Source organism: Papilio polytes, unplaced genomic scaffold, assembly GCF_000836215.1.
Source record: "Papilio polytes unplaced genomic scaffold, Ppol_1.0 DF821400.1, whole genome shotgun sequence".
Taxonomy (NCBI): domain Eukaryota; kingdom Metazoa; phylum Arthropoda; class Insecta; order Lepidoptera; family Papilionidae; genus Papilio; species Papilio polytes.
This window is the reverse complement of record NW_013527804.1, coordinates 6217147-6234391: the sequence shown is the minus strand read 5'-3', so window position 1 is coordinate 6234391 and position 17245 is coordinate 6217147. Positions and strand designations below refer to the sequence as shown.

Below are 17245 nucleotides of genomic sequence, written 5' to 3'. Positions count from 1 at the left end.
GATTCACCGTTTATAGGCTCATAAATAGGATGACATTGTGTTTGAAATTTACACGGACTTTTTGGAAAACCTTGAAAATATACTCCAATAGTTAAATATATTAGTCAAGGAAAGGAATTCAACTGTTCTTCATTATATTTTTGTAAAAGTATAATTCCTAGTTTATATAATCTAATCGATTTTTTGGTTCGTTGCACATAGAATTATTTAATTAACTGCGTGAAATAGAGGTGTATTTAATATCATTGTACGCTAGATCTAGGCACGTAATATTATTCTGTTTACATTACCTTTTGTCATAGATCTCTCCCACAAAGGATGGTTACCCTACATATTGTGATTCATATCGCGGTTTTTTCGCGCATCGTTCGCCTCCACAAGTGTTTGCGTACAATGGTTAACTGCAGGCGGCAAAAACGTGATCAAATATTGTGTACTATGTATACTGAGTCTTGTTATGGATTTACATTATTTGCGAGGAGAATAGCGACACAGGACCACCGCTATTCCAGTTTGGATATCTTACACTTACTCTAATTTTTATTGTGATATTTTATTGCTGCTTTAGTGCACAAGGTTTTGATTAGCCTTGATATAACTTTCGTATCGCGGAGCCGCAAGCTTTTCGCAGCGCACGTCACGTTAGCCCCTTTCACTTTTCAAGGTGAATTTCACCAGTAATGGCGTCTTAAGGCACAGTTATACTAAACTCTCTCCTTTCTAAATGGCACATTTTTTGTATCATAATTAGAATTTTTTTAAAGATTGATTTGTGACTCGTAAAGGTAATTTTTTGATCAAACATTTTAAAAAGCAGAAAAATGACTACATTGCTAACTTGTCTACTATACTTGTGAAACGTAAAAGAGAATGTCATATAACAAATTATCGATATTGGATTCCATCTAGGTGATATTAGAGAGCGTCGCCTTAAGTTGACGCGAGATTGCGTTTCACTTTCGCTGGCTTACGTAAAGTGTAACCTTTTCTCTGTTGATATCGTGTCTGCTTCATCACCTATCACCTGTCACATTCAACTTTGTGATAGCACGCGATGCACTTGAAGTATCAAGAAGGGTGAAACCTGGCTTTAACAAACAATCATGTTGTTAATATCTAAATAAGGTTTATAAAAGTATTTGTAAAAAGAAACTTCACTGTACAGTTAGTTGCATAAATATGAACGTATTTACAAAGTTTCAGAAAATTATATACGTCTTCAGTCTCCGAAATATGAATGCACGAATTCACCTGTATACCTCCAACGATAAATTCATACATAAATATTTTGGAATACGAGTTTAAACAAGTTTCCAACGTCCAAATGCAATCGAATTTGTGGAGCTGACTGTACCTTTGTGACCGATACCTCACTCAAAACTGATTCAATTGATTACACTACAGGATGTCCCAATACGCAAACATACAAACCCACATACAGACATACATACTCGCGTAAACCCCCTGTGAATCAGGCCGGTAATAATAAACTCAATATAATCTTGGATTATTTACACCTCAGGTCATTGCTTTATGAATAAAAAGCTCTATATAAATTTATATTCTGATGAAATTATTAATTAAAGTTTTGTTATTTACATATCGTTATGCGATGTATACAAATTATCTATGTAAATAATTTATGAATGCAGTTTACTTTGTGCGTAATTATGTATTGTATACAAATGTTGATAACAAATTAACGTTAATAGTTACAACATTGTCGTGGTGATAGATATGTACAACAATGTACTCAAATGTATTGATTGCGGTTACATGAGTCTTATCGCTGTGCTATAGTGAACTTGTAGGTTATATTGAAACACACCATATGTTCGAAATAAAACAATCGACACGCGAAAAGAGTACCACATCTTAGATATGGTTTAAGATATTTATTACTCTTAAAAATTTACATAAATTCACTTGATGAGAAACATTTTTTTTAGCATAACACAATTGCATTTTACACCACTAGTCACTAGTCCACTAGTTTTAATTTTCTTTACGAATTTTTACACTTTAATTTGAAATATCGACATTGCCACTGTACTCCCGCAAATGTTATAGTTTTTGAACATAATTTGTTCTGCTTTTGAAAATTTTAAAATTTTGTCTCATCTCTTTGGATTTTCACCAACATATGAGTCTTCGATGGTTGATTGAAACGTAATACTAATCTTGTAGATCAGCTCTGAGCCGATTCTAAATAACAGCTTACTTGTTGAACCGTTCTGATGCGGCTCAATAAATGTCGCAGCTCAGTGATCAACACGATGTAGGTACTATGTCTATGTTGACGAGTCCCGAACTATCAGATCTCAAGTCACGTTAATCATACCTTTATACAGGTACTGAGCTGATCTGCGAGCATATTCACGGATCTGTTTACCCATGCGAACAGCCAGCTGATCTGTAGATTAACTTTAGTTGAATAAAGAAGTATTGTTTGTAGCCAAGTCTAGTGTTTCTAATTTTATACAGTCACTTATGTAAGGAAAATATCAACCGGTCACTCGAGTAATAAACTTTTACAAAACAAACTGTTTACAACGAAATTGCAATCTTCAGCACTATGCATACCTATATGCGTAACATTGCTTAATATAAGTATTTGAAAAGAGTTAATTAATTTTTTTACGTAAAACGCTTGCTAATTGTTTTTTTAATCATTACAGGTAATTTGGCGCAAAGGAAACTTGTTTTCATGGTAATTGTATGTTGGTTACAATTGGTATGTAAAAATATTTAATTAACACACTATGTAACCTTGGTTTTATATGAATTTCATTTTTCAATACTGATGAAAGTCGAAAATATACATTAAACGCACCAAACTTTAAAGACTGTTGATTTTCTTAACATTCGAATAGTCTTAAGCACTTTGTTGCAGTTCAAAGTTAGTATGATTTTAAGCTCAGTTTCAAATAACAGTATCAATCTAATTCGTGTTGAACGAGACAATTATAGAACATTTCAACGTCGAGATATAACAAAAAAGTCACGGAACGGTTCCGGGTTCATTGATCGTGCGCAGTGGTAGAGAGCAGAAATAAAAAAGGTGTTACTGTAGCATTTAACTCGCAATAGTTCCTAGAAGTTACACTTAGGGAGCGATAGAAAACTGGCCGGTCTCATTCAACTGGGAAATGTTGACTGCAGTGCTGGTTGCATAATGTTGTGTAGCGTCCGCAGAACAAACTCATCGTATTTATTTTTTATCTGATATAGTATTGCAATAGAAATCATCATCATTAGCATAAGGAATTTACTGTGAGACCTTACTAATGCAGCACAGTATACTTTTCGCAACAGAGATTTCTTCTTGTCGTTAGTTTACGTTTCATACAAAATTAAGATCCATTAAATCCCTACTATGATACACTCTCCCTTTTTCATTACCTTTGGTAATCCCGGCTCTTCTATTAGAAAATTGTTTATGCTATAAATATAATCTAAAGGAATTCGAAATAACTTACACCGCGATGTCACAATTGTTTACTTATTACAGAAGTGGTATAATTCCACTGTATAGCTAATAAATTTTTGTATAAAGTATGGTCTTAATGTGTTTAGTAATAGCTGTCACATAAATCATATGTAATAGAAACGATACATAGAGTATGTAACTTGAATATATTGTTTATGGTTTTGTTCCGATCTAAAATTCTTTAGTCAATTACTTTCTCGTTTCCTCTATTTGGAACTGTATAGCGTGACCCTAATCTCATCGAATAATTAGCTATGTGTAGGCAGTGATTACACGGTCATGTCTATTACGGTAAATATATGTTTGTCTGTCTGTCGGTACGCGGCGCGAGGCGCGGGGCATTCTAGGCCCCGACACTTCGCTGACCCGCTGGCACGGTTGCACACTTGCGTTTTTGCGCGTTCGCCTTTTACGGGCTTCGTGTAATTATGCGCTTCTAATTTAGATCCACTATCTCCGACTTCTCTGCATTACTTTGTAACTTATAGCAACTGTAAGGGATATCGTAAAACCTCTAAATTGACGTAGAGATTCTTATCTTCTTCAGATCCAAGCAAGTAGTTGTGTCATAGTTAATGTTCATACGTGACTTTAGATTTTTTGTAGTGTAAATGAAAATCTATTGCACTGTATTTAGAATTAATTTGAATTAATTTAACCTACCTCACGGGGCACGGCGCGGCGTTACCCTGCGTACGTGACTCACCCACGCCTACATTATGCGCTACTTCAATAACCACGAGTATGTCATTAAAAGGTCAATAGCTATCTTTTTTGTTTGTCTTTAGACTTAGCTAATACAATATGTTATTGCCCTGTGTATTTCCCGTTTACCAATCATGATGTATTCACCTAAATCTAATTACTCTATGACCTGTGATTTTGAAAATTAGATTCAACTAGCTGTTCCCATACGGCTATTACCGCATGAAATTATGAAAATTTTATTATTTTATTGTTTACATCTGTCAAGGTATCAGTTGCAAATGTCAAAATGACATGACAAACCTTAGCAATCTTTCTTGATGTTGGCGGCAACTTATGGTCTCTTTCCCACATTAGGGTTTTTATCCAAAATATTTACCCCCTAAGTTTAATGGCTTGAAAATATATAGCCTAAAGCGTGACGTAAGTGTAGGGCTTTTTATTAAGAGAAGAATTATTCAAAAACATGCTGTAATTGCTGACATCTTAGGCAACAAAGAAGTGTGTGTTTACGTTTTATTATATTAGTATAGATTAGATTAAGCTGACATTTTCTTTTAAAATATGAGTCTCCTGTCCCTATTCAATGCAAACATACTAAAGAACAACCCCATTCGCTCATTAAATAGCGTTGCCCACTTATAAATGATTGTAACTTAAATATTTGCTATGAAATTTCGCCACCGGCATAGTTAGACAGTATCAACAGGTCGTGTGCGTCCGGCGCGTGTTTACAACATTTTAGTGGGTCAGTAAAATGATATGACTATTTCATTATTCGCTGCTGTTGCATATCTGACATTAATAGATACAAGTCTGTTCATCTGTTTGTTTGATGCTTTGTCACTTTGAACCCATTAACCGATTATTGAGTCTAATTGGAAATAGTTAATATATGGACATGTTTATATAGGTCATTAGATAGCAACCAAAATAGAACTAAAATAGTTACTATCTAGCCATAGTACATAGCTAAGACTAACTATAAACCTAAATTGTTTTGTTTACAACATTTTCATATAATAAAGTTTTACTAAACTCTGATTATTAATTCAGTCCGCGTTTAAAGATATCAAGTCATAACAAGAAACACTAACGTATAATAAAAACATTCAAACTGCAAATGAAAATTAACTTGAGTCGATATTATTATTAAATGGATACTTCAGCTAAAACATTTCTAACCTATACGTAAACATCTATCAGAAAGCAGCAAAGTCGAAAACCGATAATGCAAGCGTTTACCAAAAGTGCACCGGACAGAGTGTCCCGTTGAGTCAGTCAATCGACGAATCCATAGCTTCGATTAGCTCAAAGAGAAGATCTCCCATGCGTTGATTGATCGGTCAACGGGAAACACCCCAAACGGAGGCCTCTTATAGCACATTGTCTATAGGACTATCGCCCTATTTTCAATTATTCTTCTGTTATACGGGAATATTTTTTTTCTTTATAAAAACTTTAGTAGATTTTTATTAATTTACTAATATTTCCTTTAACCATTCCAACTAAGCTCTAGGCTTGTGCTAGGATATGCACGACAAAAGTCGAATGGTGGGATTCGATTCGGATTCGAACCTTCGACCTCATGGTCGGTAGTCCGTACCACCAACCATTAGGTTATTGGCGCTTATATATATAGAAATCTTACTATTCAGATTATTGGATGTAATGTAAATAGTGTGAATACTAAGATTACAAAAATATTGGTGTCAAGTAATTTGAAGTGGTTTAATACGTTCAAGGGACACTTGACCATGAGCGGTAGGGACATTAAAAACAATAATATTGTAAACAATTTAAATGAACTTTTAGTTAATGCTATAACGTGTTCTGTTCTGTTTGTAGTTACATAAATGTACTCAGGGTCGATGCGTGACGTCACAGCTTGGGGAAATTTCCCACACGATACGCTTTGATGAGCTTTCTAGACTAAACTTTGCGTTTGCTTTTTGCGTTTACGATTTTAATAAAAATTACACCTCAGTTTATTAGTTTTATGCGACTGAATGGTTTTATGATTGTATGGTTACCTAACTAGACAACTTTTGTTTATAAAAATGTTATTTTATTATAAACCAGAAACACGCTGTTTATTAAAAGTTCCTAAGATTTAGTAATAATAAAATATAGCCTATGTTCTCACAGATAAATTACCTTTCTGATGGTGAAAGAATTTTTGACATCGGCCCAGTAGTTTTTGAGTTATTTCAATACATACAAAAATACAAATCATTCCTTTTTATAGTATTAGTATAGATAACGATAATAAACATTATAGAGACGTTAACAACACCCGCCTGTTGAATAATATGTTTTATTATCTGTCCAATTTGTATAATTCATTTCTATTGCTAATACAATTCACATACCCACGTCAATTGTCGTTAAGGTCAAAATCATAACATTCCCATTACAATCGTAAATTATTAATTGTTTATTATTTACGTTATTTCATCCCACGAAGCCTTGAGATAATATTTTTCGCTTCTCGTGCTAGAATTACATCAGTACAGTTAAGTGTGGAATTCCTTAAATTCAAATGTTTTTAATTTGCCAGATTCCAGTATCTATCTATACTAATATTATAAAGAGGAAAGATTTGTATTTCTGTATGTATTTAAATACCTCAAAAATTACTGGGCTGATGTCAAAATTCTTTCATAAGATAGGTAATTTATCTGTGAGTAACATAGGTTGTATATTTTATTATTTTTTTAATTTTACGGCAACGAAGTTACGAATAACAGCTAGTAAGTGATAAGCCCATTTTATAGTTAACACGTTAGTTTCACTTCAGCCATTCAGTTCACCAATAAAGCCTTGAAAATTCACCTTATAGTGTCTATTTCTAGATAGACTCGTCGTAATTACTCTATGAAAAGCATGCAGCTAAGACCAATACCACGGTCGGTTGCAACGTTAACGCGGAGTGCGTTGACCGTCGCTGGCAAATCGCGTTGCTTCGCACCGGTCAAGGCCGCGTCGTTGCTCCACATCCGAGGAAAGTGGGCCCTTCGCCGACCTTCCACTTACACTCTTGCGTGAGATCAATTGTCTATTGCCTAACCAACAACGCAACCGTTTTGATTTCATATCTGTGTCGAATTAGACTGTCGCAATTAAATATCGAAAAGACTTCCTTGAAGATGTCCTTTAGTTGATTTATGTTAACCGGTTTACTGTTCAGCATTTACATTATTTATTTACTTATACAGAAACATTTTTTTTAGGTTTCAAATGTCGTCCTGTGTTGCATTTTATAAGAGCCAAACCAAAAAGTATTTTCTTGGCTTGTTTATTTTAAATTGAATCAAATCGTATCTCTTAATTTAAATAAGACAATACAGACATGAAAATTTCCTTTATACTAAATCAATGAAACCGACAAATTGGTTAGTCTGCGTGTGGAATTTAAGTTACCATCTCAAAAACAATTGCGCATCGACACGGAAATACGGACGACAATTGGCACAGGCTATAAATATTAAAAAAAACCGATAAGCAAGTTTTGGCGCGCGCGTTACGACCTTGTCCGTCTTCCCGCATCGACTTATCAATCGATACTTGTTCAAGTTGTTACCAGGCGCTTTATTACGCTTGTCATTTATGTACCCAGCCTTATACAGTGCTGAGCATCAAGGACGTTTCACATTTATTTAGTACAATCAACAATGCACTCTTTACTCAACAATGTAACATATAGTGATTTAACATCCCTAGTTATGGAATAGTTGCTACACTGTTAACAAATTTCGATTTATAAACGGTTTTTAACATTCCTGTTTCTATGAGAATTTTATGTATGTGATTCTCGTTTTTGACCATTGTTATAGATCTTCCGCGTGTCCCCGTGGAATTAAAAGAAAAACAAAAATAGCCTATGTGTTCTTCTAGACTATCCTGAACATCTATGCTAAATTTCTAGATCTGTTCAGCAGTTAAAGCTACAAATTCAAACATCGATTTATCTAAACTTTCGCATTTATAATAGTAAAACAAAACCCCAAGAGTGATGAAAGTTTAGAGCAATTGTAAATTACCTTCATTGCCTGCTAAAATCTTTGTCTATCTAACTATATAGGTCAGTCATTCGAAATTGTTATCCGTAAGAAACAAATTATTGAATAGAGATTTGAGTGTCCGAGGACAACGGGAAATAATTCAACCCATGACGTGCGTCGACTGACAAGCTCACCAGCGGAAAACTTTGATTGATTATTTAAACACGTCAATGTTAATTTTACGATAACACTGATTTATTGCTCAGATAAGCTCGTTCATAAATATCTGTACTGCATATTCGTATAGCAAATTATTCTTATGACATTAAATATCTTTACTCTGTACTAATAAACACATTATTTTGTGGCCTAAGATGTCTGAAATTACGGTATATTTTTGAATGATTCTTTCTTTAATAAAAAGCCCTACATTTACGACACGCTTTAGGTTATATATTTTCACCCTTTTAAACTTAAGGGGTAAATAAATAGGATAAAAACCTTAACGTGGGAAAGGTACCATTGCCTTCACTAAGGAAGCAAGGTGATTATTTATTAGGTAACTTTGGCATTTTCAATTAAGAATTGACAAATGTACACAATAAAAAAAAGTCTTCATAATTTAAGTCCTCATAATTTTATTATGACCTGGGCAGACAAACATGTTTTTATGGATGTAATATATTCTTCTTTTAGTGTAATTTTATTATTTTAACTGAATGATATCCATCACTGTAATTAAACTGCTTAGAGTAAATAAGTTTCTCCATATGACGTCATCAATTGTGCCTCATACCGTCTCTATGAGGATATAAAAGATTGCATTTCCTTGTTCAGGACAACGACTCCAGTGATAAAATGCTTCTATCAACTTCCTGTTTGCACAACATTTAATGATAGAGAAACTATTGAGGTTATCACACGGGGGGTAAATAAAACAACAAAAAATGATTTGTTTAGTTGAACTGTAAATTAGTCTTGAAGATGAGTCCGAATGTGCGTACGTTGTAGAGACGACATTGTAGCACGATGTTCAGAAATTATGATACTCAGAAACGGTTAATAGACACTGAGAGTGTCCCTTATATCCGCGGCTTTACTAAATTTCTTTCGTAAATTAATACGTGGGCGTGTCAAAGTAGAAACATACACAAATAACGTACAATAATAAACGTTTTATTAACATTTATTGATAAAGTTAATAATCATATTAATTTATCTTATATTTTATGGTAATATTATTCATAAAATCCTTGACGTAATGCTGCTCATGCATTAATCATACTTGAAATCTTGTCTTGTAAATTTATTTTAAGAAACATGAATATCAAACAGTATGGCATAAATATTGGTTTTCTAATATTTGTGCAACTCTCAAATAATCCTAAATTACGATTTTAAATGTTTTTGGTACAGAATACGGCACAATGGCTCCCTACATAAGTTCAAAAAGCACAATTCGCTCCTACGTAAACTATCGTATGTCTGTAATATACATTTTGCAAAACTTTAAACGTTAATATAATCACAACTAACAAAACTAACGTAAGACAACCAACGTATACTTTTTTAAATACATGTACACAGAAATTAGTATTTGTTATTTAATCGCAAAATTGTGGCTTACGACAGTCCATGTAGGAGCCATCGAACATCGTTTCAGTTACTCATGCCAAGAAGCCAGACTGATCATTTCTAATTTATTTGTTGGGGCTTCTACAATCAATTTTATACAATGTATTAGGAACATAAATGTTGTACACTTACAAATAATAGGACAGAGATATCGATTTGTTATATGTAAATCGATTTATTTATCGGTTTCAAGCAACCGCATCGACCGTGTGTTGAACGCAATGTTTACGCACGTGAGCGACGTGAGGCAGCACGCGAGTTTATCTTTTGACGTAATTGTATGACTTATCGTTGATATGAAACAACTTGAGAAACAAAGACTCGTGTGACAGAGATAGAGTGATTAAAAGAGCAGAATCTTAACACTTTCACTGCTACCGAGTTCACGTTAATACAATAAAAGGTCTATTCAAATTTATATGCAGACGTTAACCGTGCCCAGATACTTTTTATTGTATCCAGTGGCACATAACGTGTTAACATACGCAAAAAGATTGAAATATTCTGTGGGTTTTATTTATTCTGCAAATTCCAAGAATCTCCATACTGTTATACATTGTATGATGTGTAAATAATTACACGCGAAACATAGTTGCTAATTTGTTCAGTTAGAGCACTAATTGCTAAGTTAATACAATCAATATTGATGGTAGACGCCTGCGCTATGACGTCATTAATATCCCTAGAGCTGACGCACTTCTTTGACTAAACTATGGCTCAACATTGTGCGATTGTCGTTTGTTTCGGAGCCAATTCAACTGTTTAGTTGCACAAATAAAAATCGAGTAGTGTGCGCACCTCTATATAAGCTCATAGCATACAAAGCGAGACTAAACAGTTCTGCGATAGTTTAATTAAAGGTGTGCCTCGCTCTTACAGTCAGCGCGAGATGTCGTTAAATAAGAAAATTAATTAATTAGTTTATGTTCTTTTTTAAAAAGAAATACAACGCTATTTGTTTATGTACGATGTGAGAAAAAAATCTGTCGCCATATTTCCATTTTGCCTGCATTAACCCTGACTCATGAATGTAAAAGCAATTAAGGGCACGCCAGATCAACGATTTGTTTTTCTTTTGAATGTAACCAGTACGACCAGATCGTATGGAATGTTGACTGCGATCCTTGGAGGCAATGTACCGCCGATTGACAGATACTTTGTTAATTTTTATGGCCCTTTATTTTTATTCTTGCAACTCCCAACTATGTAAAGAATATCTCACAATGAACATTGTATTTGATGAGGCAATTTCAGTTCAATTGAGATACTTTGTCCAATTCAATGTAACTCTAGCATAAAGTACGCAATAAATAAATGTTCAACTTCTTCCCGCAGCTTTGTAATTTAATATCAATTATGTTTGGATCACTTCATAAACCGTCTACACTGCGTCTACTAAAGCGTCTACACTGAGGATCCCGAGCCTACTCAAAGTCAGGAATTACTACGCCATAATCCCTTTTTTTTTTGCCGAAGGGGAATGCGTTACGCATACTCCGTGCCTCGGGGCAAACACGAGAGTTATGTGGGACTATCCCCCCATAATGGGGGGCATATATCACTAAACCCCTCCGTTCCCTCCTGGCGATTGTGTTGGGCGCCACGGGATCGCTCTCCCTTGCCACCGCTACGCCCCACTACGCCATAATCCCTTAATCAAGGCCTTAGTTCTAGTGCGGATTACATTGCCTTAAATTTCTCGACATATATGTGAAGGTAGCATTACAATGTTTTTCTTATTTATACAGCGTTAATTATTCGTATACATTGTCGTTGAAAGCCGGATACGTGTATCTCGTGTTGCTAGAAACAGTTATATAATTATAAGGCCATAGCGGACGGCGTAATGACACCCGCCGGCCGTGCCACAACAACCATTACCTAACTGACCTAGATCAACACGTGACGTCACGCAAACAACTACCATCACTGTTGCCTTCAGAAATACCTACTTTACTGAAGGCCTAGCACGAATATTTGCAAGAATGTATTTCTAACGTCGTCGTATATGCATCACAAAATTTCGTGCTAGGTCACTATGATACTACTAATTATTTACTGTAGCTTTAGTGTAGATTTCTCATCTATACTATATATACTAATGTTATAAAGAGAAAAGGTGTGTATTTTTGTCTATATTGAAAAAACTCAACTACTGGACCTATTTCAAATTCGTGCACTAGTAAAAAGCTACGTTATCACCGAGTTACATAGGTTATGTTTTTCTATCTTTTTAAATTTCACGCAAGTGAAGTCGCGAGCAATAGCTAGTTTTAAATATACTCCCATTGAAAGCACTAAATGCACCTGAGTGCAGTAAAACTAGACTTTGTTGAAATCTATATTGTCCTACATCGAAGACTAAAAGCCGTAAGATTTTCTAAGAAGTGCGTAAAAATCTTAACTATTATTATCAATCTTATAGGCCTCTAACATTCAAAATTAACATATAATGATCAATTACATCAGTCGGTGATTTTGAATAACAATATTTTATCTTCGCAAATTCCTGTAGTCAGGGTTTTCGTATGTAATTATGCAAGGCCTTGTGTATATCTTTGTTCAAATGCGGGTATTTTACTTACAATGTATGATCAAACATTGTATTATTCGTTGTAACAAAAACTTGTATGTAACCATTAATTAGAAAAACAAATTAGGGTTAATCTCCACTGTGGAAAATGGAAATAAATGTATCGCTACTCCTATGGTTATACTTCAACATACCGTTGTCTCTGTCATTCACTTCAATATAAACAGAGATATGTGTTTTTGAAAAGCAATGTTATTACAATGTTTTTGTTGACAGATGCTGCAAGAGAAGCGATTGTGCATCCTCGGTGCGGAGCTCTCCGAGCTGGATATATTCGAGCGGCTGCTGCGCTTCACCGGTGCCCAGCTGAAGCTGCTCCAATGCTTCCAGGTATTACATTCAGATATTATGCAAGGGATTGTGTGTGCCCACTGTACTTCTGCATCTTCCAATATGTAGATATGTAGATGTCTCGTACGGAAATACAAGCAGTCGTAAAGTTTGGTTGGTTATACGAGTCTAAATGTTTGATTCCTACTGGTTTGATTTACGTAAAAAGTGCTGTAAACGGCAAAACAATGTAAAGATAATTTACATTAGGTGATTATTTCATCATACTAAACGACAATAGTTTGAAATAACTTGCTATCATGTCTATTGTATTTCTATAACAGTGTTGACATTAAAACAATGTTGCGCGAAGTATTTTGTGTTCCAAGTAAGGGTAAAAGCAAAATGTGATAGCCGACACCCTACGATAAAATCGATTTGTCTGTGCCAGGTTTTATGCGGTGTGCGAATTCTACACCATAAGTTTTATGTCTTCCTTCAACACTGGTTTGAATTGTAAATATTAAACGCATAATTAAGTTATCGAGTATTTAAAAATGTGGTGAAATAATTTGGCTTATGAACACCTATTTACATTGTGTGCGGCTTAAAATGCAGCGATTGCGTCATACATTAATTTGTAACAATATCTTGTATGTCAAGCGGTGTGTGTCTTTGGTCATGACGCCTATTTTATTGTTTACATATAAAAGTTTGCACTACGCTGCTTTTTGTATAAAAATACTAGTTGTCGCCCGCGACTCCGTCGGCGTGGATTTTGAAAAAAGTGAGTAGCCTATGTGTTCTTCCATACTATCCTCTACGTCTATTGTAAATTTCATCGAGATCCGTTTAGCCGTTTAGGCTACAAACTCTTACAAATATCCATCCATCTAAACTTTCGCATTTATAATATTAGTAAGATATGGCGATGTTTCCAACAAATCCAAGACAAGATACCAAGGCAAGATGTACTTTTTATTCGCCGTCTGCGTCCTCACCCTTTTCAAGGTGTAATTCACACCATTACGCGGAAGGCGACGATCAATATCGAGTACCAGGAATTCAGAAATTCCATGTACTCGTATTTTTATTACAAGATTAACGCATCGATAAATAAAAGACGATCTGAACCTTTATGTTGTAAAGCCAGCGTCGAAGCAATGATAAATCTTTGTTACAAATAGTCAGGTATTTACTGGAGATATCCAAGTTTCTATTATCTATACTAATATTATAAAGAGGAAAGATTTGTATTTTTATATGTATTGAAATAACTCAAGAGCTACCGGGACGGTTTTAATAATACTTTCACTATTAAAAAGCTACATTATCAGTGAGTAACATAGGCTAAATTTATTAGTATTTTTTAAATTCACGCGGGTATAGTCGCGAGCAACAGCTAGTGTGTTTATATTTCTATGCTATAGGGTGACACGGTTACCCGAGTTACTATAAACGTCACACTCGGCTGAATAAACATCGCATGTCCCGGTTAACAATGAACACTGTTTTTTAAAGTCTTTACTATAAAATGCTTTATTTTTAATTAAATAAATTGTCTAAAGATGTAACAAAAGTATTAACTGATTTAGTATGAAACAATTATCTCTAACATTCGTACATGTTTAGACTTTAGGTCGTACGTTTCGGATGTTATGGTTACGGTTTCCTCTATACGTTCTATGTGCGTTAAACTTGTGTAAAAGTGATTTGTATCGATAAAAATCGATTGATATCGATTAACTCGATGAAAGTCTTTGCGTTGCACTAAAAGTCATCATCATCAACTTGCCCTTATCCCTTATGGAGGGTCGGCAAAGTATGTGCTGCTCTTCCATACATCTCTATCAGCCGTCATATCTGAATCCACTCCTTTCTTAAGCATATCCTCTTTCACACAATCCATCCATACTTTCTTCGATCTTCCTCTTCCTTTGTAGTCATCCACATTCATGCTTAACACTTTCTGGTTTATGTCCCCATCGTCTCGTGGCATAAATTGTCCATACCACGCTAACCTTTTGCTTCTCAATTTCTCCACCACTGCGCTACTGCCAAACTTCCTCTAATATACACATTCTTAACTTTATCCATTCTTGTCACACCACACATCCATCTTAACATACGCATCTCAGCCACATGCAATCTCCTTTCAACCGCAACTTTGCGTTGCACTAAAAGTATTGAACAAATAATATGTATGAGTTAGTACGAGTATGAGCTATGATTTTAAATTGATCTTCTTTAAAAATCCGGTTAATCCAATGTATTAATAAACTGCGCCTTTACCGGTATACAAAATAATAAGTACATTTCAATTCAACACAACTCGTTCGGTTGCGTCAATCGTTTAATTAACGTGTGACTAACTTTATAGCTTTGTTTTGTGTTCTCTTTGTTTGGTCTACTCTCGTTTTATCTCGTATTTATTTTTTGTACAATTGTAAAAGATTTTTTCTATGCAAACTGATTTGTTGCACAATACTGATACAGTTTTTTGATTGTTGATGATTGATGATGTGAAATTTAATTTTGTTTATTACTTTTGACTCCATCCTACATTTAGTTCTATTGTAATATTTCAGGCGGTGATAGAACACGGGTCGAAGTTGTCTGTGGAACTAGCGGGGGCATATATCACACGCTGCGAGTCTACCGACCGCTCCAGAGACTATCTCATACAGCTGGGCCTCAGGCTAGGTGTGTTCCCTTTACTAGCGTAGTTGAATGACGAAGCTAATGTGCGAGATGTATTAATTTGTGTACTGTGCTATTTGTAGGTGGGTTCTTTAACGAGGCTGGTTGGTATGCTGATGCGGAACGTGTCTTGTTGCGCTGCCGGCAGTTGTGCCAGGCGCAACCGCAGTCGCCCCGCTACCGCCGCCTCACTCTCGAGTGCTGCCACAGGTATACTGAATTACAAACGAACACAACAGATCCAGTACATAGTCTAATACCCGGTTTACATTTGTCCAGTACAGTTGGAGTCACTGGTCTGGAACACTAGTCACTAGGCTAGTGCGAACCGCGCATTATCAACAGATGTGTAAACTTGTCTTGTTATAATGTTGCCAGATTACTGAACACTCAGTCCGCGTACTGCTGTTTCCCCGCTGCTGCGGAGACTTACGAGCTGTCGCTGCGGCTGCTGGGGCTGGGGCACTCTGCGCCCGCCAGCGCGCCGCCGGCCGAAACTCTGCGCGGCTGTCTGCGCTCCCTCGACGGACATCCGGACTGCGACTCCGATGATTACAGGTCATTACTATACTTTTTTACATCCGAAAGTTAACAAAACATTATTTTTTATAAAGAAAATTAGCTGTCGCAGACGACTTCGTCTAAGTGGTTATAAGAAAAAGTAAGTAGTCTTTGCATGTTTCCAGACTATTCTCTATATCTTTGCCACATTTCGTCGACATCCGTTCAGCAGTTTAGGCTACAAACTCAAACAAACATCTGTTCATAACAAAACTTTTGCATTTATAATATAGTAAGATTAATCTATACTTCTGTGTTGATATAATATAGCGTACACACAATACTTTGTTGTCATGTCAGGATGTCAGCAATCACACCATATTTTTGAATAATACCTTCTTTAATTAAAAACTCTACAATTACTTTAGGCTATATATTTACACGCTATTAAACAGAGGGGTAAATAATTTGCAAAAAACCTTCATGCGGGAAAAAGAGAAAATCTATAAGCTGACAACATAAACAAGGTTGCCATGGTAACAGTAATATACTGTGTGCGACAGATCGACAGCTTGCGTGGCGGCGGGGTGCCGCGCGGGCTGCGCGTCGGCCGCGCTGCTGGCGCGCCTCTGCAAGGAGTTCAGCTCGCTGCACTTCGTGCGCTGCGACTACGGCGCCGCGCACGCCTGGAGCACGCGCGCGCTGGCGCTGCTCACGCCGCACGCGCCCGCCAGGTATGCACCTCTCCAGACCAGACCAGACTTCCCCCGAGTGAAGTTAAAAATGTAGCCTATGTTCTCACTAAACTACCTTTCTAACAGTGAAAGTATTTTTAAGTCGGATCAGTAGTTTTTAAGTTATTTAATATATATACAAAAATACAAAACTTTCCTCTTTAGAAAAAAATTGTTCAGCGTGAAAGGGACAAAACAAACCAAAGGCAGTTAATTCATGGTTTCCGTGGTTACTTAAATTCTCAGTAAAATTCCCAATTCTTAATTCCCAATAAAAGCCTTTATTGTCGTATAACAAATTGAATTTTGATATTTACAGTTGAAAATATTAATGTAAACAGTAAAATAAAGTTTAATAATATGATATGGCTGAGGTCTCACGGGGACATTATTAACTAGTCTAAATAAGAAAAGAATAGAGTAAGACTATCTTTTTTTTTATACTAAGGATAACTACATCAATCAATATTGCCTTAGCAACTTAACTAGGATTCCTGTTTTTAAGAAGCTAAGGACTTCACTTACAAAATATGACGGTTTTACATAACAATAAAACCGATATTATGTGCCGAGAAAACATACAGCATTGCTTATGAAGATGCGTTATATACTT

General features: G+C 35.5%; 1 protein-coding gene across 1 annotated transcript in view; it reads left to right on the top strand.

Moving 5' to 3' along the window:
- LOC106108906 (amyloid protein-binding protein 2) overlaps positions 1–17245 on the top strand; it is a 35652-nt gene that overhangs the window by 9447 nt on the left and 8960 nt on the right. Inside the window, exons 2-6 of the mRNA XM_013290249.1 lie at positions 12644–12757; positions 15286–15400; positions 15481–15607; positions 15776–15955; positions 16462–16632. Of these exons, the coding sequence (XP_013145703.1) occupies positions 12644–12757; positions 15286–15400; positions 15481–15607; positions 15776–15955; positions 16462–16632 (707 nt within the window). The remainder of the gene's footprint in view (positions 1–12643; positions 12758–15285; positions 15401–15480; positions 15608–15775; positions 15956–16461; positions 16633–17245) is intronic.